Genomic DNA, 21,667 nt, shown 5'->3' with positions numbered 1-21,667 from the left:
TAACAGAAAGGCCCCAGCGTACACAGTATGCCATACTGCAAAGGGAGTCCGGCTTTGAGGAGGGGATCACGAACGCCCGGAGGGCCGCGGGGAACTAGAGACCCAGACCCCCGTCGGCGTGTGGCCAGCTACAACCCGCGGCATCCCGGCGCAGTCACCACCGCCAGCACCAGTGCAGGCTCCGGACTCTTGGACCAAGAAGGGGCCTGAATTCTCCACTTGGCCCAGTTCCTCACCTGGTGTAGCCAGGGGCGGCATGGGAAGCCGGAGGCCCGTAGCCATCCGTAGATCCCGGGGCCGCCGCGCACCGGCATATGGGAGCGCGCCCTGGGCGGCCTGGTGCAGCCGCCATCCCTCCGCCGAGACCCACATCCTCCCGCGGGCCAGATCCCCAGGCTCTGGCGCCGGCTCTGGCAGCTGCTCCGGCCGCGACCCCCAGCCTCTTCGGTGACCCGCGACCCGGCGCTCATGCCCCTCGCGCTTGAACCTGGGCGCGCATCAGCCTTCGCAGAAACGCGGGCGCCTAGGCATGCCGGCCGCTCGCCGCCTACCTGCCTCACCGCCGCCCGGGCTAGCCGCGGGTCCGCACTCCACGCCGGGCCGATTCCGGCGCCAGCTCACTGTCTTTTTCCTTCCGTACACGTCCAGCACGATGACGTTACGTCAGTGGCGTAAGAGTAAACCTGAACAGCTAGGCCTACGCTGTTGACGTAGGGCGAGGGCCTGGCCCGGAGCTGCCGCGCGGCAATGGCGTAGGCCCCATCCGAGAATCAGACCCGCGCTCCACGTGTCGGGCCCGCCCACCAGGCCTCGGCAGGCGTGGCTCAAGTTCAAGGGGAACGTCCACGTCCCGGGAGGGGACAGGGGCCGAAGACAACTTCCAAACGCCGCCCCAGCTGGCCTTCCAGGGAGGTAGAAGAGGTGCCTGGCACCCTCAGTTGTTGGTAGATTTCATAAGGTGTGTTTGTCAGTGTTAACCATTTATGTCCGGGCACACCTCAGAAATAGGTTGGATCAACTTACATACATTACAGTTACTCCAGGCACATCCTGGAAATAGATTGGATCCATTTACACACATTTGCACACTTTGGCTCCTTAAATGGAAGCATTTTTGGCACTGTAATCAAATTACTTGTCCCCTAGTCATCTGGAGTTTTCCCCAGTGGTCCCATCTCAAATCATCAAAGGCAGTTGTAAGGATATTGCTTTTTGAAATAGGATATTCAATCTCTGACAACTAGAACTATTCCAAAGGTGAATGCAGACTCACCTTTAAAGAGTGACCACAAACACCTGGCACAGTGGTGTGCACCTTTAGTCCCAGCTTCTTGCAGGTAGAGGCAGGAAAACACCTGAGCCCAGGAATTCAAATCCAGCCTGGACAAGACAGCAAGACTCCATCTCTTAAAAAGAAAAAAGGTGAAAACACAGATTTTTCTCCCTCTTTCCTTGCTGTGTTTTGCTCAAAGGACACATACCTGCATAGGCACATAGTGCTGGGTGGTGGGAGGGCAGAACTTGATAGGAGATTGGGCACAGAATGGCATCTTGCCCATCTATTGTCCCTGATAACATTGCTAAGCCTGTTTATTCATCTTCTTGTACATTAAACACTGACTACTGCTATAGTCTGAATATGTCCCCCAAAATTCATATGTCAGAAACTTATATTTCTAATGCAAGAATATTGGGAGGTGGGGCCTAATGGGAGGCATTTGGGTCAAGAGTGTTCCACCTTCATGAATAGAGCGACCCTCATGAATAGATTAATGCTGCTATCAAAAGGTTTGTGGGGTGGGTGTCCTATTCTGCTCTTCTGCCCTTCTACCATGTGAGAATACAGCAAGAAGGCCCTCACAAGATGCTGGCACCTTGATCTTGTATCCTAGAACTGTGATAGATAAATTTCTATCATTTAAAAATTATCTAGTCTGTTATTGTGTTTTAGCAGCACAAAATAGACTGAGACACCTAGTTAATGTGCCAAGCATTCCCTGGGTGTGGAAGAAGACATAGTTGAATTCACAGTCTTATGGAAGAGATACATGAGCAAATAATTACAGTACCATGGATAATGGAGACCTCAGTCTCTCAGTAAAGAGAAGGAAAAAAAAAATACCACGCTTGCTTTGGCAGCGCATATACTAAAATTGGAACAATACAGAGACTAGCATGGCCCATGCACAAGGATGACATGCAAATTCGTGAAGCGTTCCATATTTTTTTGAGATACCACCTCACACCAGTTAGAATGGCAATCATTAAAAAATCTGGAGGCCAGGCACGGTGGTTCACACCTATAATCCCAGCACTTTGGGAGGCCAAGGTGGGTGGATCACGAGGTCAAGAGATTGAGACCATCCTGGTCAACATGGTGAAACCCCGTCTCTACTAAACACACAAAAATTAGCTGGGCATGGTAGCGTACACCTGTAGTCCCAGCTACTTGGGAGTCTGAAGCAGGAGAATTGCTTGAACCCAGGAAGCGGAGGTTGTGGTGAGCCAAGATCGCACTATTGCACTCCAGCCTGGGTAACAAGAGCGAAATTCCATCTCAAGAAAAGAAAAAAATAATCTGGAGACAACAGATTCTGGAGAGGATGTGGAGAAACAGGAACACTCTTACACAGTTGGTAGGAATGTAAATTAGTTCAACCATTGTGGAAGACAGTGTGGCGATTTCTCAAGGATCTAGAAATAGAAATTCCATTTGGCCCAGCAATCTCATTACTGGGTATATACCCAAAGAACTATAAATCATTCTACTACAAAGACACATGCATACGCATGTTCATTGCAGCCTTGTGTACAATAGCAAAGACCTGGAACCAACCCAAATGCCCGTCAATGATAGACTGGACAAAGAAAATGTGGTGCATATACACCGTGGAATACTATACAACCATAAAAAACAATGAGTTTGTGTCCTTTGTAGGGACTTGGATGAATCTGGAAACCATCATTCTCAGCAAACTGACACAAGAACAGAACACCAAACACCGTATGTTCTCACTCATAGGTGGATGTTGAACAACAAGAACACATGGACTCAGGGAGAGGAACATCACACACTGGGGCGTTGGGGGAGTAGGGGAGNTAAAAAACAATGAGTTTGTGTCCTTTGTAGGGACTTGGATGAATCTGGAAACCATCATTCTCAGCAAACTGACACAAGAACAGAAAGCCAAACACAGCGTGTTCTCACTCATAGGTGGGTGTTGAACAATGAGAACATGTGGACTCAGGGAGAGGAGCATCACACACTGGGGCGTGGTGGGGGAGTAGGGGAGAGACAGTGGGGGGTGGGGAGGGAGGAGAGCGTGGGGAGGGATAACATGGGGAGAGATGCCAGATATAGTATGCGCCTCAAGTAAAATAAATAAATTTAAAAAAAAAGAGAGAAAGAAAAAAATACCATTATGATAAATACTAGAGAATGGGATGCCCAGACATTCAGAGATGGCAGATATGGTTTGGCTTTGTGTCCCCACCCAAATCTTACCTTGAATTGTAATCCCCATTATCCCCACCTGTGGAGGGTGGGACCTGGTGGGAGATGACTGGATCATGGGGGTGGTTTCCCCTATGCTGTTCTCATGATATGAGTTCTCATGAGATCTGATGGTTTTATAATGGATTCTTCCCCCTTCACTGGTTTGCTCTCTTGTGCCTGCCACCATGTAAGACATGCCTCTTCCCCTTCCGCTATAAGTTTCCTGAGACCTCCCCCGCCATGTGGAACTGTGAGTCAATTAAACCTCTTTTCTTTATAAATTACCCAGTCTTGGGTATGTCTTTATAACAGTGTGGAAAGGACTAATACAATGACTTTAAAAAGAGTTGATATTCAAATTGTGCTTTGAAGCACTAGAAGTAAGGGGTGTACCTAAAAGAGGAGTACAGGATATGAGGAAGAGGAAATAAGGGAATGAAATATGCAGAGGTGTGAGGCACCCTGTGAAAAGAGGCTACTTGCATGACAGGAGAGGGGTCTGGCTGGGATCCTATCTTACAAAGGGTTTGTTGTGCTATGCTAAAGATTTTGAATTTCATAATCCTCAAAAACAGAGAGCCATGACTTTTTAAGTGCTGGAATGGTCTGATCAAATTTTGTGCCAGAAGTCAGTAAAGAGGCCTAGAGCTGGAATGTTGGTTAGCCCAAGTAAGAAATGGTGGCCCAAAAAATGGCTCCAGCAGAGGAATGAGGAACGAAAAGGAGAGAGAACTAACAGCACTTATTCAAAGTAGGAGGGTGAGAGAAGGGCAGTGCTTGGAAATCTGATGGTGCTGCAATACCAGGAATCAAGAAATCGATGAGGGAACAGTTCTTTTGGGTGAGGAATGAGAATATGGAATGTGTTAAATTTAGAGTATTTTGTATTTGTAGTAGGGTAGAAAAAACAAACTTTTCTTTGCCCATCTGTTTCCTTTTCTCTACTTTTCTTTTAAGATACAGTCTCCATTAATGGACATTTGGTGGAAAATGGCTTCACCAGCTCTAAAAAATCTTTCCAGTTAGTCACAACCAACTTGCGACTGATTTCAAGTCTTGATCTAAAGTCCAAGTTCCTGGGAGAGAAAATTGTGCTGGCCTAGACTGGTTCAGGACTCCATTCTTGGTCCAGTCACACATGTCATGGAAACGTGGAGGCTGTCCCCTCCCCTTCCTAAGCAAAGCTCTGAGCAGTTGGAATTCTCAGAGAAATGGTAGACATATTCAGGAGTTGGCAATGATGGGACACTTAAATGAAACCAGTTTCAGCCACACTATACAGCATCACATAGTTTCACAAACCAAGCTGTACATCAGAAGCATCTGGAAAACTTTGCAAAATATAGATCTTGGAGTCCCCACTTCCCAGACCTGCCTCTTCCACCAGTGATTCAGAATCTCTAGGGGTAAGGCCCAGGAATCAGTAGTTTTATAAAGCACCCTAGAAGAATACTTTGCGACTAACCGTTGGGAACCACTACTTTAAAATCCCAGGCTGGAGTGCAGTGGCATGATCATGGCTCACTGCAGCCTAAACCTCCTGGGCTCAAGTGATCCTCCTGCTTCTGCCTCACAAATAGCTGGGACTACAAATGTTCTGGTGATGGTTGTGCTACTCTGTGAATATATTTAAAACCACTGAATTGTACATTTTAAGAGGATGAATTCTATGGTATGTGAATTATATTAGACATATAATTTGCTTAAAGGCACAGAATGGTTTCATAGCACTTGGGCATGGGGCTAAAGATCTGAATCACGGAGTAAGAGGGACCAGATTCTGAAAGGGGCAGGTTGCCTGTCACCAGTGGATTGGATGTCTGTTACTCCATAGATAAGAATAAATTGTCACATAAGACTATATCCCTTTAAGAAGCCCAAACCTGGAGAACTTAAATAATCTGTTAGCTTTGTGGTTTTACTGCAGGTCTCCTCGGAGGCAGAATTACTGAATTAAATGTCTAGGAAATGGACTTTGGTGGGAATCTGTGCTATCAGGTTCCCAGCTACCAGCCTCCCCTTGTGCAGAATCTCCCTTGTACAGAAGCACTTCCTCTAGTTTAATAACAACTGCTACAAAACTTTGCCATTTTCTTTCAGGGAAGCTGGCTACTTTCCAAGTGCTTTGGAAAAGGGCAAAATTATCAAACCAGAGATGGTATTTACAAATGAGCATTTTCTTCTCATGAAGGATTATAACTAAGCATATGATTTATTAAAAGGCAGTTTTAATTTCAGAGCATTAATATGCTGTGAAGGAAACCAAACTATCTCTGAATTCTGTCTGGCTTTCAAGTTCCCATAAAAGGAGCTGCCATCCTGCTTATCTTGGCTGTTTGGCACATTCAATTCTACTAGTCACTTCAGCCCCCAAACCTTCCTGTCCATGAAAAACCCTGGGCCTTCATGAGGAAGAGAAAATAAGGGAATGAAATATGCAGTGGTGTTCTAGGCTCCTGCGATCACCTTCCCTCACCTGCTCTCCTAGTCCCCTGCATCCTGCCACATTAGTTCCAAACTCACCACCTCCTGGAAACTTGCCCCTCACTAGTCTAGGCCACATTGATGTTTGCTTTTCTGAACAAATGTAGTCTGTGTCCCATGTCGATCTTCCCCCACTAAATTGTTAGGTCACTGAGGAGGTGCACCTTACAATTCCACATTTCAGAGTTTCACTAAAGTTGTTCCAGTACATTCTGTTCTTTAGATTCAATTCTTTGTAAAATGGATTTAAAGTTTAAAACAAGTAGATTTGATATCTTCCACCAAAAATTTGCCTTAATTACAAGACTAGCATAATTCTGCTCTAGGCCTAAACTTTTTAATGTTTTCTATCATAGTTCCCAACCAATTCCTATCCACCCAAGAATGATAATAGGAAATTACTTTGTTTTCTCTGCAAGCCAGAATCTCTGAATTGGCAGGGCAGGCAGAGCCCTTTGTAAGCTGCCACTGCCTTGTGCTAAAAAAAACCCGGATTTTTTGCTCTTTCCCATCTTGCAAGATGGCAGGTGAAAAAGTTGAGAAGCCAGATACTAAAAAGAAGAAACCTGAAGTCAAGAAGGCTGATGCTGGCGGCAAAGTGAAAAAGGGTAACCTCAAGGCTAAAAACCCCAAGAAGGGGAAGCCCCATTGCAACCACAATCCCGTCCTTGTCAGAGGAACTTGCAGGTGTTCCCAATCTGCCACATATTCCAGAAAGGCACGTACAAGAGGAAGTACTCAGCCGCTAAATCCAAGGTTGAAAAGAAAAAGGAGAAAAGTTTCTTGCAACTGTTACAAAACCAGTTGGCGGTGACAAGAACGGTGGTACCCAGGTTGTTAAACTTTGCAAAATGCCTAGGTGTTATCCTAATGAAGATGTGCCTCAAAAGCTGTTGAGCCATGGCAAAAAACCCCTCAGTCAGCATGTGAGAAAACTGTGAGCCAGCATTACTCCCAGGACCATTCTGATCATCCTCACTGGACGTCACAAGGGCAAGAGGGTGGTTTTCCTGAAGCAGCTGGCTAGTAGTGGCTTGTTACTTGTGACTGGACTTCTCATCCTCAATTGAGTTCCTCTATGAAGGACGCACCAGAAATTTCTCATTGCCACCTCAACCAAAATTGATAGCAGTACAAAAATCCCGAAACATCTTACTGATGCTTACTTCAAGAAGCAGCTAGGGAAGCCCAGATACCAGGAAGGTGAGATCTTCGACACAGAAAAGAAATTATGAGATTACAGAAAAGCAGAAAATTGATAAACTGCGGACTCACAAATTTTACCAAAAATCAAAGCTACTCCTTAGCTCCAGGGCTACCTGCAATCTGTGTTTGCCCTGAGGAGTGGAATTTATCCTCACAAATTGGTTTTCTAAATGTCTTAAGGATCTAATTAAATAACTGATTACCTTTTAAAAAATATATTTTCATGGTGGCTCATGCCTGTAATCCCAGCATTTTGGGAGGCCGAGGCAGGTGGATCACGAGGTCAGGAGATCGAGACCATCCTGGCTAACACAGTGAAACCCTGTCTCTACTAAAAATAAAAAAAAATTAGCCAGGTATGGTGGTACATGCCTGTAGTCTCAGCTACTCAGGAGGCTGAGGCAGGAGAATCGCGTGAACCCGGGAGGTGGAGGTTACAGTGAGCCGAGATCACACCACTGCACTCCAGCCTGGGTGACAGAGTGAGACTCTGTCTCAAAAAAAAAAAAAAAAAAAAAAAAAAGATTTTATGCTGAACTCACTAATGTCAGTGTCACAAAACTGGGGTCTTCAGAGCATATCTCCAAGGCAAAGAACCCAGTCCCCTGACTTAAATGGTATTGTGCATTTATGAAAGTTTTCTCCCTCCCTGTACCTCCCCCACCTTTTTTTGAGATGGTTTTGCTCTGTTGCCCAGGCTAGAGTACAGTGGCATGATCATGGCTTCTTGCAGCCTTGACTCTCTGAGCTCAAGTGATCCTCCCACCTCAGCCTCCTGAGTAGCTGGGACCACAAGGGTGTGACACCATAGCTGGCTAAGCTTTCATTTTTTGCAGAGATGGGGGTCTTGCTATGTTGCTCAGGCTGGTCTTGAACTCCTGTCAAGTAATCCTCTTGCCTCAGCCTCCCAAAGTGCTGGGATTACAGGAATGAGGCACTCTACCCGGCCTTTTTTTTTTTTCCTCAAACCTCACACACCCATGAGCATAATCAGGAGGCAGACAGACCACAGGTCAGCTGCCTTCTACCATGCTGTTAGAATTAGTACAACAAAGCTCTCAACCAGTTTTATTTTTCTTTACCACAATGAATGGAAGAAAAAGGCAGAAATTGGTAGGGTCATTTGCTGGTGGAAAAGAAAGCTGGGATTTCCCCATTTACTTTGGAAACTGAGTAGAAAGAACTGCTTTGCCCACTTGAGTCTGGGCAAAGGGTGTGCCCAGACATTGGCAAAGGAACCAGACAAAATAAACAGCCAGCAGTTTTCTACTCCAAACAGTTAGCTCCTCTCAAGTCCAGAGAGAAGCTACTCCTGAGTTCGTTCAAGGTGACAGTAGAAATGTTTCTCTCTTTCTGCTGGGCCCAACTGTGCCTTGAAGGCAGGTGGATCCAGACCTTGTAAACATTAAGCTAGGTATAACACAACCAGAAAGGCTGGAGGAAGGCTCTTGGCCTTCCCAGCTTGAGAAGTAGAGGACCTAATATGTAACTGGTGGCCTGCAGAGCCCAAAGCAGAGAGCTATGATGAAGATAATATTTTTATTGCTTTTCTAAAATAACTCCTTTCATATACAAGGATTCTTTCAGTTAGATCCTCTATTATCCTAAATGCTCTCCTCTTGTCACGAGCAGGTGAGGATCTATTTAGCCAAGTTAAGTGGCTGCCTCAGAGTTTCCCATAGGGAAAATTGAAATCTGATTATTTTCTTTCCTTCACTTAGTCTCTAGGTTGAGAACTCCAAGTAGTAAGAGGCACAGGATAAGGATGGGAGAGATTGAGCATTTTTGAGAGAATACTCCTCTGCTGAATGTCACTTTGAAGGGAAAAAAGTTGAATGGCAATTTCCAGTCCATTTTGGGTTGGCTCCTTGGAGGCTCTGGCTTCTGGGTAATGTCCACAAAGTTCACAAGAGTTGTCAAAGATACTTCTGTAACTTGTTGAGAATCCTACAGGAAGAAAGTCAATGACAGGTCAGCTCTTGGTACTCATTCATATAGCAGTCTAACTTGGCTGTTATTATTACTTTCCCTGAAGAGAGAAATGAATTGTTCTAAGCAAGGTATACCTTTATCTAATATTGGTCCTATGTAGTTGTCTTTCAGTGAGACACAAGGAAATGAATATCTTAGCAACAGTCAGATAGCAGAACTATGAACAGTTACGCCTACCAAAAACACTGACTCTAGCTTTTCCCAGCTGGGGAGCTGCCTGATATCAGAGAAGCCACACGGCAAAACTGCTGCTGTTACGTACGTAGTGGCTCTACGCTATCAGAGGGCTCCAGGCTCTGAAACACTACATATGTACAAGTGCAAGTAGTAGTAGCAATTTTATTCCTTCTTAAATGGCAGAAAGAAAGGTCACACACAGACTCTCAGGGCTGAAAGGATCCTTCCACCCACCCACCAATTCATGTCAAATAAAACAGATGTCCCTGGGAGAAGGGATCTTGTCAGACTCACTCAAGTATCTGATCTAACAGATGTAGCTTTGGTAGATATGGCTGCAGCCTGATGATGTCTGGAATCATGTTTATCTAAAATGAATTCCCTTTGTTTTGACTCAGCTCAACAAACAAATTTTTGATTACAATTTTTGGACAGAATATTTTGTTAAAGTTGAAGATTATCTTCATTCACCTTCCTTCACTCTGATGAACATATTATGCATTTGCTGTGGTCTTCAGCAACAGTTAAGTACCAGGCTCTGGGAATATAATTTTGCCTAGAAAAACCCTTCTAGGGACTGTCATTTGTTTGTTTGTTTTTGGAAACAGGGTCTTGCTCTGTCACCCAGGCTGAAGTGGAGTGGTACAATCATAGCTCACTGCAGCCTTGACCTCCTGGACTCAAGTGATCCTCCTGCCTCAGCCTCCTGAGTAGGTAAGATTATAGATCCGAGTGCACCACAACAAGCTAGAGTCAGTGTTTAAGTAGGTATAACTGTTAATAGTTCTGTTATCTGACTGTGCTAAGATATTCATTTTCTTGTGTCTCACTGAAAGAGAACTACATAGGACTAATATGAGATAAAGGTAGAGCTAATTTGTTGTTGTTGTTGTTGTTGAGATGGAGTATCACCCTGTCACCCAGGCTGAAGTACAGTGGCACAATCTCAGCTAACTGCAACCTCTGCCTTCCAGATTCAAGCGATTCTAGTCTCAGCCTCTTGAGTAGCTGGAATTACAGACACCCACTACCATGCCCGGCTAATTTTTTTGCATTTTTAGTATAGATGGGGTTTCACCATGTTGGCCAGGCTGCTCTTGAACTCCTGACCTCAAGTCAGCTGCCCGCCTCAGCCTCCCAAAGTGCTAGGATTACAGGTGTGAGCCACTGCACCCGGCCTTACTAATTTTTATTACTATTTTTTTTTTTTGTAGAAGTAGTTGTCAGTGTTGCCTATAAGTTGATTTAATCAATATGCTATTCTAACTCACTTCAGAGCCTTTAGGAAGATGGCATATTTGAAACTGTGCACTCTGATGCATAATATGTACATCAGAATGAAGAAAGGCGAATGAAGAAAATCTTCAAGTTTAACAAAATAGTTGTTTATAGTCCCAGGAGAATTTCCATGTTAATCTTGCTATGTTGCCCAGGCTGATCTTGAATTCCTGGCCTCAAGTGATCCTTCTTCCTTAGCTTCCCAAAGTTTGTTTTTAAGTGGGTATGGAATCAGTCCTGTGCTAAACTTACATTCAAATTAATTCTTTAGGTTTTTGTTTGTTTGTTTGTTTTAACATAGTGAGGCTCATGAGGAACTTGGCATAGAATTAATATAACTTCTGAGGCACTGAAAGAACCACATACATTACAAGGATGGCCAGCCTAGGCTGAAGCTGCCAAGGGATTCCTAACTCCAGCTAGCCATCGAAGACTGGCTGAGACTAATCAGAGAAAGAAAATGGATAGGAACTTATTACCTATGAACAAGTAATAAACTTTCTTTTGACTTAAACTTAAGGATTTACTATTCGACTTTAGTTTTCCTTCAGGAATTTTATAATGGGGAAAGGATATATATTCAATTTTGGAGCAAATCTTTATAGCTGACATTATTGAAGCATGTTAATATTATTTATATAAACTCACTGCAGAATGCCTGGTGACCTATACTGGCTGAAATGGCTAGAAATACTTTGGGATGGGAAACAGAATAGGGAATGATTTTTCAGCTATGAGTTCAGTGTCATCTAGAAGTTGATTGAATCAACGTGTTATTCTAACTTATTTCAGAGCTTTTAGGAGGGGGGCAAATTTGAAACTGCCCACTAGCAGTCCCAGGAGAATCCCCATAGAAGCTGTGGTTGGAATTGGGAAAGTGGCCTCATGATGGAAGAGTATAGTATTGAATTAGGAATCTCACTGCTATATACCCAAATCACATCCACCTAGCATTACTTAGTAATAAAACTGATATTTGATTATCTTTATCTGTCTGACTCCTTTTAATTGGTTTCAAACTTAGGCAGGGAAAAAGAGTATCATTAGCCTCCTCAAACTCCCAAATCAGGGAATTTCTGTAGCCTCAAGGTCATCCCATACCCAGATTTGAACTCTAATATAACTATAAACCCAAGAAGGCAAATTTTAGGCTGATGTCCACTCAAGTATATATTAATATTGTTAAGTCTACAGTGGTGTTTCAGTGGCTGAGAAACCCCATATGACAAAAATTGTTCTAACACTTTCAGAGTCACCCAGAATATGTGCTCATTAAGAGCTACTACTAGATTTGATTTTAAGACAGCAGCATAAAGACATGTCTTCTCCCTTTGTATCTTAAAACCACTCCAATCCAACAAGAAACAGATACAAAAACTCCATGTTCCCTGGAATGGGGAGACATCATAATATGTGACAACAGGAGGCAGATGGCAGCCAGGCTTAATAGAGGAAAAGAAGTCCAAACTTGAAAGTTTCCAGAGACTAGACACAAGCACATTTTTCTCTGTTGAACTCTAAAGACTCAGTAACAGAAGGTAACAGAGGAAGGGATGAAGGATGGATGGAAGATCATTACTGAATGATATCCCTTCAATGCAACTATACCCTCTCCCCCTCAACAAAAGACTGAACAATTTAAGCCAGAGAAATTCTGGACTCAGGGACATGGGACATAGAGAAGGACAGAGTGAGGCATGGAACTAAAAATGGGGAATTATCCCTTCTCTCATTTAGCTCCAAAATGCTTACAGATGGTTTTACAGCTATACCTTCAGTCAGAAAACTAGGGAGTTTTCTCTGGAAAAAAATTAACAGTTCCAGCAAAGACACAAAGATACTAACTGCTCCACAGTGAAGGCCACAAGTCAGTCAGTATCACCCACAATCACAGAGCTTTCAGTCAGCTTAACAGCTTACTCTTATTTTGGACAGAGAGCTGAAGATTGACAAACATGGAGAAAATTTCTCACAATAAAGAGAAAAACTATACCAAATGAACAGAATAAACAACTCTGAGGAAACACAGACAATGATAGATGAAGATGCAAAGTTGTTAGTATCTTCAGAGATATATGAAAAAAGATACTATGAAAAGAAACAGAAGAAAGAGCTTAGGTATTAAAAATCTGATGGCCAAAATAAAAAATTCAGTAAAAAGGTTAAAAGATAAAATTGAGAATCTTTTTTAGGAAGAACAAAAAGATAAGGAGATAGACAATGAGAAAAAAAAAAAAAAAAAAAAAAAAAAAAAAAAAACCACCCAAAAAAAAAAAAAGGAGTAAAAAAAAAAAAAAAAAAAAAGAGAGATCAAAGAGTGGGAAATTATTAATCATGTAATAATAATTGAACATTCTCAGAACAGAGTTTCAGAGATTTGGCATAATGAATGTAGAAATTTCAGAGATTTGGCATAACGAATGAAGAAAAGATCTACTCAAGGCATAAATTTGTGGCAACTTCAGACTATTAGGAATAAAAAGATCTTAAAATGGCTTCTGAACAGCAATACTGGAAACTAAAGACAATGAAAGAATGCCTTCAAAATTGTGAGTGAAAATAATTTTCAATCTAGAATGTTATATCTAACCAAATGATCATTTAAGCATGATGATGATGACTGAAGATATTTTCAGACAATATAAAGAAAAAAAATACATGCATCTTTCCCCCCCAAATTATTAGAATTTAAGCTCCAAGAGAATAAACCAAGAAAAAGGAAGAAATAGTATCCAGTAAACAGTGAATCTAAGGCAAGTAAGAGGAATTAATTCCCTACATGGCAGTACAGGAAAGTCCCATGACAACTGTGGGGCAGCAACTAGTCCACACTACATCAGTTTATGGAGGTCTCCATGAAGAAAAGATGCAGGAAAATGTGAAACTGATAGATAATATGGCAAGTTCAACTGCTTGAAAAATTGCATTGAGAGAAACTTTACAGAGCTATTGAAGAGCGTGAGAAGCCTTAGCTATTAGCTCAAAGAAAATAAGAGTGAAATAGATAATTACAGGTATTGATCGACTTACGACCTATGCAACTTACGACCATTCGAATTTACAACCACAATCGCTAGCCACGACTGCTCTGCGTCTGGCAGCGCAAACGTTGCCCAGCTGGGCGTACGACAGTGCAGACCAGCTTCCGGCAGCACTACCATCTCCGCATGCATATAGCCTACTCAACTTACAACCAAATCGTGTTATGACCGGTCTGTCGGAACCAATCATGGTCCGAAGTCGAGCACTAGCTGTATTAATTTCAGAAAAAATAAAAAATTCCACAAAATTGAATACTTGCCTAGCATGCATATGTACATAAACATCATGATGAAACATTGAATAGTGATTTAATAATTTGATGCAAATATACTGGGAGAGTGGCAGGAGGGGTAGGAGGAAAATAACAGAGCTTGAACTGACCTACAAAAATAGGAAGTCAATACATTATCTCTGAAACAGACAAGTTAAGAGATAACTAACTGTTCAACAGCATAGTAAGGCAACTATATTAATAACAATATATTGTGTATTTCAAAATAGCTAGAAGAGGAGATTTTAAATGTTCCCAACCACAAAGAAATGACAAACGTTCAAGGTGATGCGTATTCTAAATACCCTGATTTGATCATTACATATTGTATGAATTTTTCAAAATGACACATGGATCCTTCACACCTTCCCCTTCAACTTCCACATCTACACAGTGAAGTCTTACCTGTGACATCTCTAACTCTGAATTCTGTCACTTCTCACAGTCCTCAAAGCCCCCACTCAAGTTCAAGCCATCAGTATCTGCTGGTGAATTTCTATAACAGATTACAACTGTTCTAATTTCACCTCAGTAGTGCCTCACAACTTCCAGGTATGATGTCTATCTGCTTCACCTCTCTATACCTAGCTCCAGGCATAGTACTTGGCACAGAGTAAGCACTCAATAAAGATTTTTTTTTTAAACAAATGATTAGAGGTATTTTTTGGAGGTAGGGAACATAAGAGATTAATAAATTGGGAGGCCAAGGCAGGTGGATCCCGAGGTTAGGAGTTCAAGACCAGCCTGACCACGTGGTGAAACCCCATCTCTACTGAAAATACAAAAAATTAGCTGAGCATGGTGGCGGGTGCCTGTAATCCCAGCTACCCGGGAGGCTGAGGCAGAGAACTGCTTGAACCCGGAGGTGAGGTTGCAGTGAGCCAAGATGGCGCCACTGCACTCCAGCCTAGGCAACAGAGCAAGACTCTATCTCCAAAAAAAAAAAAAAAAAAAAAAAAAAAAAAAAAAAAAAAAAAAAAAAAAAAAAAAAAAAAAAAAAAAAAAAAAAGAGAGAGAGATTAATAAATCACAAGGTAGAAAGTATGTCACAGCTACTTAAGAGTTAGTAATTACAGATCTATTTGACCCTTTTTCCTTCCCACCACACTGTAATTAGGGTCTTAATGGTTGTGCTTAATTGATCCATGTATTTATTAACGAATATTTCAAATGAAGTGCTTATGCTGCATTTGTGTAGAAGTTTGGAATAAATGCAGCCTAGTATACAGTCCAATTAAAAGGAGCTTAAATTGCACTTACCAAGTAACCAGATAATGCCTAATGTTATTGACCTATTTTATTTTATTTATTTATTTATTTATTTATTTATTTATTTAGACAGGGTCTCACTCCCATTGCCCAGGCTGGAGGGCAGTGGTGCAATATTGGCTCACTGCAGCCTCGACCTCCCCTGGCTCAGGTGATTCTCCCACCTCAGCCTCCCAAGAAGCTGAGATTCAGATGTGTGCCACCATGATCGGCTTTCTTTCTTTCTTCTTTCTTTTTTTTTTTTCCAGTAGAGATGGGGTTTCACCATGTTACCCAGGCTGGTCTCAAATTCCTGGACTGAGGCAATCTACCCACCTCAGCCTCCCAAAGTGCTGGTATTACAAGTATGAGCCATCACGCCTGGCCTATTTTATTTTGAGACAGGGTCTCACTCTGTCACCCAAGCTGGAGTGCAGTAGCACAAACATGGCTCACTGCACCCTCGACCTCTTGGAATCAAGCAGTCCTCCCACCTCAGCCTTCTGAATAGCTAGGACTACAGGCGCATGCCACCATGCCCAGCTAATTTTTTGATGTTTTGTACAGATGAGGTCTCACAATGTTGCCTGGGCTGGTGTTGAGTTCCTAGGCTCAAGCGATCCTCCTACCTCAGCCTCCCAAAGTGCTGAGATTACAGGTGTGAGCCACTGCACCCAGCCTATAGACCCCTTTTTGGAATTTGAGTTTTAGTATCACATGAAGAACAAGGTTCTTTGAGTATATTCAGTGTGTTATGTTTTGATTCTCAATTCTAAAGTTTTTCCATTTGTTTTTTAGAAGTTATAGATAGGCAAAATTAGAGAATTCACTGTTTATTTAGTGTGTGCAACAAGAAGGGCACTGGGGAAAAAATAACTCCCTCAAAGTCTGGTCACCTCATTTCCTGTATCAAGACAGACAAAAGATACATAGCCCAGTCAGCATATTTCATGCACTATGGGTCCAACTCTGTTATGTATGGTTGACTTAATTTATTTCTACTTTAAGCTATAATATTTCATGATGTTTACTTAAGAAATTACCACCAGCAACTTTAACACTTTGTAAAGTTTTGGGGGTTATTTGCTTCAATTCAATTTACAGTGCAATAAAATCCTTTGTTCCAAAATAAGATTTATTTTGTAATAACATGAAGAGCTTGGGTTAGGTTATGTTAGGCTTTGGTAATAAGAAGTACACCCTATATATTACATCTGTATGATCATAATTTTTAAACCATTGTATGTTAATGCCCTATGTAAAATCAGTACAAATGAAAGCTGTTAAAAGTTGTGGACAGTATCTTTTAGGTGTGTTTTCGTAGCTGCATTCAGACTATGAAGTAGAACAAATTCATCTTTGGTGCAAGTGTGTAACTCATTAATGAGCTGTAAGTGTTCCTTATTTTACATATACAAGAACTTTGTCACACACATATATTACAAACATTTTCCTTTTCATCTTTTCTTAAATGTCTTTTTGTTTGGTTTTAACAGTTTTATTGAGGTATAATTTATAAACAATAAAATATATACATCTTACGTGTTGAGTTCAATGAGTTTTATCAATTATATATGCTTTATAGCCAATACGCAAAGCAAGGTCTGGAATATGTCCATCATTTCAGAGCTCCTTCATGTCCCTTTCCAGTCTATTCTGTACTTTTCCCAGAAGTAGCCACTTTCTGACTTTGATCATTAAAGATTTTCCCTGTTCTTATACTTCTATAAATGGAATCTTACAGAGTGTGTGTGTGTGTGTGTGTGTGTGTGTGTTTGGCTTCTTTCTCTAAAGATAAATGTTTCTGACATTCATCTGTGTTGTTCTGTGTATCAGTAATTCATTCTGTTTTTCTGCCAAGTAGTATTCCATTGTGTGAATGCATCATAATTTGCACATTCTCATCAAGATGGATATTCGGGTTGTTTCCAGTTTTGAGCTATTACGAATAGGGCTGTTACGAACTTTTTTGCACAACCTTTTTTAGGGCATATGTTTTAATGTCTCTTGGGTAAAAACTGCAGATTCATACAGCAATGTGTATGAGAATTCCAGTTGTTCTACATTCTCAGAACATGACTGTCAGTCTTTTCTGTTTTAGTCATTCTTGTGGGCCTAAGTAGTAGCGCATGGTTTTAATTTGCATATCTTGAATGATTAATGATGTTGAATACCTTTCGACGTTTATTGATCAATTGTTTATCTACAATTGTGAAGTATCTGTTCAAATCATTTTTTCTTTTCTTTTTTTTGAGATGGAGTCTCACTCTATTGCCCAGGCTGGAGTGTAATGGCATGATCTCGGCTCACTGCAACCTCCACCTTCAGGGTTCAAGTGATTCTCGTGCTTCAGCCTCCCAAGTAGCTGGGACTACAAGCATGCACCACCACACCCAGCAAATTTTTGTATTTTAGTAGAGATGGGGGCCTCTTGAAGGGAGAGGGTTTACATGCTGGGATTACAGGCATGATCCACCGCACCCAGCTAAAGTATCTGTTCAAATCTTTTGCCCATTTTTAGTTTGCCACTATATTGTTTGTCTTTTTATACTTTAGATAGGAGTCTTTTGTCAGATAAACTATTGAGAAACATTTTCTCCTAAACCAGCCTGTCTTTTCATTTTCACAATGGCATCTTTTGGTGAACAGAGATTTTTAATTTTGCTAAAGTCCAATTTATCAACGTTTTAAAGTTTATGGTCAATTATTTTTTGTTTCTTGTCTAAGAAATCTTTGCTTTCTTCAAACTTGTAAAGATAGTCTCTTACATTTCTTCTAGAAGCTTTACAATTCTGGATTTTTTGTATTGGTCTATGATCCAGACGTAAGTACTCTATGTACAGACTGAGACATAGGTTCATTTTTTCCCCCATGTTTATCCAGTAGTTCCAGTTTCATCCAGTTGTTCCAGCTGGATGAAATAGTTTTTGAGGTACAGATGGTTTTTGGTTACATGGATCAGCTCTTTAATAATGAATTCTGAGATTTTAGCAGCACCCACTATTAAAAAAGAAATTCTGTTTTTTTTTTTTAATTTTTATTTTTTTTCAGAGAAGGTGGCTGATGCCTATAATCCCATAACTTTGAGAGGCTAAGGTGAGAGGAACACTTGAGACCAGGAGTTTGAGACCATCCTCGGCCACATAGTGAGACTTCATCTCAACAAAAAATAAAAAAATTAGTTGGGCATGGTGGCATGTGCCTGTAGTCCTAGCTATTTCCGAACATTGAGGCAGGAGGATCACTTGAGCCCAGGAGTTCAGGATGCAGTCAACTATGATGGCACCACTGTACTCCAGCCTGGGCTGTAACATAATAAGACCCTCTCTAAGAAGTAAATAAATAAATACTTTTTTCTTTTTCCCATTGAATTGATGTGATTTATGAACCTATTTTTGAACACTCTTCTGTCTCATTGGTCTATTTGTCTATCTTTATACTAGCGTACAACTCTGTCTGAGATTTAGAGTTAAGTCTTTAAATCAAGTACTGTAAGCCCTCCAACTTTGTTCTTTTTAAAAATCATTTCTGCTATTCTAAGTCCTTAGCAATTCCATGCATATTTTAGAATCAGCTCATCAATTTCTATAAAGATGCCTTCTAGGACCGGGTATAGTGGCTCATGCCTGTAATCCCAGCACTTTGGAAGGCCGAGGCAGGCAGATTACCTGAGGTTGGGAGTTCAAGACCAGCCTGACCAACATAGAGAAACTCCGTCTCTACTAAAAATACAAAATCAGCCAGGCATGGTGGGGCATGCCTGTCATCCCAGCTACTTGGGAGGCTGAGGCGGGAGAATCACTTGAACCCAGAAGGCAGAGTTTGCAGTGAGCCAAAATTGCGCTATTGCATTCCAGCCTGGGCAACAAAAGCAAAACTCTGTCTTAAAAAATAAATGCCTTCTAGGATTTTATTGGGTCTACATTAAATTTATAGATCCATTTGAGGATAGAAACCTCAATGTTAAGTCTTCTTCATGAACCATTTATTTAGATGTCCTTTAATTTATCTCAATAATGTTTTATAGTGAAGAAGTCTTACATTCTTTTTGCTAAATTGTTCCTAAGTAATTTTTCCATGGTACAAGCAAATGAAACTGAATGAATTAATTTTTAAATAACATCTAGTTATTTTTAGAGTTTTCTAGTGACTTTACTTTTACAAAAGCAGTAAATTATAAAGTTAAAGAATACAGATAAGTAAAAATAATAAAACCATATTTCTACCACAAAGAATACCATTATTAATATCTATATTTCATCTATACACACAGGTATCCGTGTGTGTGTGTGTGTGTGTGTGTGTGTGTGTGTGTGTATTTATATATATATATATTTTTTTTTTAAGATAGGGTTTCACCATGATGGCCAGGCTGGTCTTGAACTCCTGACCTCAGGTGATTCACCCACCTCGGCCTCCCAAAGTGCTGGGATTACAGGCGTGAGCCACCACACCCGGCCCCATATGTATATTTTTAACCATGTGAGATCATACTGTACAGGCTGTTTTGTAATCTGCTTTAAAAAAAGTAGTGTCAGCCGGGTGCGGTGGCTCAAGCCTGTAATCCCAGCACTTTGAGAGGCCGAGGCGGGTGGATCACGAGGTCAAGAGATCGAGACCATCCTGGTCAACATGGTGAAACCCCGTCTCTACTAAAAAAATACAAAAAATTAGCTGGGCATGGTGGCGCGTGCCTGTAATCCCAGCTACTAAGGCTGAGGCAGGAGAATTGCCTGAACCCGGGAGGCGGAGGTTGCGGTGAGCCAAGATCGCGCCATTGCACTCCAGCCTGGGTAACAAGAGTGAAACTCCATCTCAAAAAAAAAAAAAGTAGTGTCTACCTTTTCATGTCAATAACATTTCCATCTAAAATATAGTCCATACTCAAGTTTCCCCAACCATTCCAAAAGGTGCTTTACATTTATTTGTCCAAATCAGACTCCTATCCAAAAACATAAACTGCATCTGTATATCTACAGGTCTCTTTTAATTTAACACAATCAGATATGGTAATTTCTATTATGAATGTTAGACCTTATTTAATAAAGCATATTACCACTCTAGCCAGGGTGACAGAGTGAGACCCCACCTCTAGAATGAATGAATGAATGAATAAATGAATAAAGCGTATTGCAAATGTCCATGTAAAGGTAATATTTCTTTAAATATCTCTATTCTTTTTCTTATGGACAAACATATATTTGAGAGAGAAGCCACTGAAATCTTTTAATTCCCTAACTTAAAGATGTCAATGAAGTTATCCAAATTTTCAAATGAGTCACTGAGAATGAATATATTAAAGGATAAAGGTGGTTAAATGCCATGTATCAGAGATTTCAAGTGGTTATGTTTTATTTTTTTTGAGACAGGATCTCGCTCTGTCACCCACGCTGTAGTGCAGTGTGGCACAATCTCTGCTCACTGCAACATCTGCCTCTTGGGTTCAAGCAATTCTCCTGCCTCAGCCTCCTGAGTAGCTGGGTTTACAGGTGTGCACCACGATGCCTGGCTAATCTTTGTATTTTTAGTAGAGACAGGGTTTTGCCATGTTGGTCAGGCTGGTCTCAAACTTCCGACCTCAAGTGATCCACCTGCCTCGGCTTCCAAAATGCTGGGATTACAGATGTGAGCCACCATACCTGGTCAGTTATATATTTTAACATAGAAAACATTAAGCAAACTTTAAAAAGTTCTTTTCTTCAAAAGGTAATAAAATAATTAAAAAATAAACCCCAGCTGAATGAACTAGGTCAGTTTCTTCTATGCTAGCTATTAAGATATTAAGATATGCTAGCTATTAAGATATTAAGCGGTAACTTTAATCACAATCAACAGGCTCAAATGCTTATATATAACTGTGTGACTGACACACCGAACAATTATAGAAGGTGTTTTCTGTGGTTGAATCAATCAGAATAGTAATAATGGTAGGATTATTTAAAAGAAATTAACCTGTACTGTAATCTGGGGTCAGAATTTTTTTTTTTTTAAAAAGGCTATAAGCTATAATTAATGACATGTTAATTTTAATAACCAGGCAGGGTGAATAGACTTGAAAATTATGTCAGCTCACTTTAAACAAACATTGGTTGCTAACATAAATTGGCTCTTGGTAGGTAAAAATAATCTGGTCAACAAATGGCTGATAAGACAATCTAGACTTTGAGACACTTAGTAGTCCTTTATGAGCCGTGACTTACCTGTATGGACTGGCAATGGTATACGAATCGAACTCCTGATACATGAGCTTGCGGGTTGGACTGGAGGCCTACATATGCCCATAATACCTGGATCTCCAGGGAAACTGGTATGAGACAGCAGGAAGTACAGTTCATAGTCTGCAGAAGGGTAAAGACGCATCTGCTTAAATTGCCTGATGGTTGCCTATAGTCAATCACCATGCATTAAGCCATTGTTTCTTAAGCATTATTCAGTAATAAGGAAGGCAATGTAGCTCAGTGGAGAACACAAAA

General features: G+C 41.2%; 2 protein-coding genes, 1 non-coding gene and 1 pseudogene across 4 annotated transcripts in view; 2 read left to right on the top strand and 2 right to left on the bottom strand.

The window, feature by feature from the left end:
* Positions 1-754, bottom strand: part of ALDH18A1 (aldehyde dehydrogenase 18 family member A1) — a 41,810-nt gene extending 41,056 nt beyond the window's left edge. For both annotated transcript variants that reach the window (XM_017518021.2, XM_017518023.2), the window contains exon 1: positions 552-754. The gene's annotated coding sequence lies outside the window, so the exon portion shown is untranslated. The remainder of the gene's footprint in view (positions 1-551) is intronic.
* A 1,369-nt stretch (positions 755-2,123) lies between these two features.
* On the top strand, positions 2,124-2,227 carry LOC119469448. Its single transcript, XR_005198246.1, has one exon. It is a non-coding gene; the product is annotated as a U6 spliceosomal RNA (small nuclear RNA).
* A 4,185-nt stretch (positions 2,228-6,412) lies between these two features.
* On the top strand, positions 6,413-7,356 carry LOC108295719 (annotated as a pseudogene).
* An 871-nt stretch (positions 7,357-8,227) lies between these two features.
* Positions 8,228-21,667, bottom strand: part of TCTN3 (tectonic family member 3) — a 27,788-nt gene continuing 14,348 nt past the window's right edge. Inside the window, exons 13-14 of the mRNA XM_017518019.2 lie at positions 21,395-21,532; positions 8,228-9,133 (exon numbers count right to left, since the gene is read on the bottom strand). Coding sequence (XP_017373508.1) covers positions 8,900-9,133; positions 21,395-21,532 — 372 coding nt within the window. The 3' untranslated portion in view covers positions 8,228-8,899. The remainder of the gene's footprint in view (positions 9,134-21,394; positions 21,533-21,667) is intronic.

The sequence above is a fragment of the Cebus imitator genome, unplaced genomic scaffold (assembly GCF_001604975.1).
Source record: "Cebus imitator isolate Cc_AM_T3 unplaced genomic scaffold, Cebus_imitator-1.0 Scaffold656, whole genome shotgun sequence".
NCBI lineage: Eukaryota > Metazoa > Chordata > Mammalia > Primates > Cebidae > Cebus > Cebus imitator.
The sequence above is the reverse complement of the archived record's forward strand: the minus strand, read 5'-3'. Positions and strand labels throughout refer to the sequence as shown.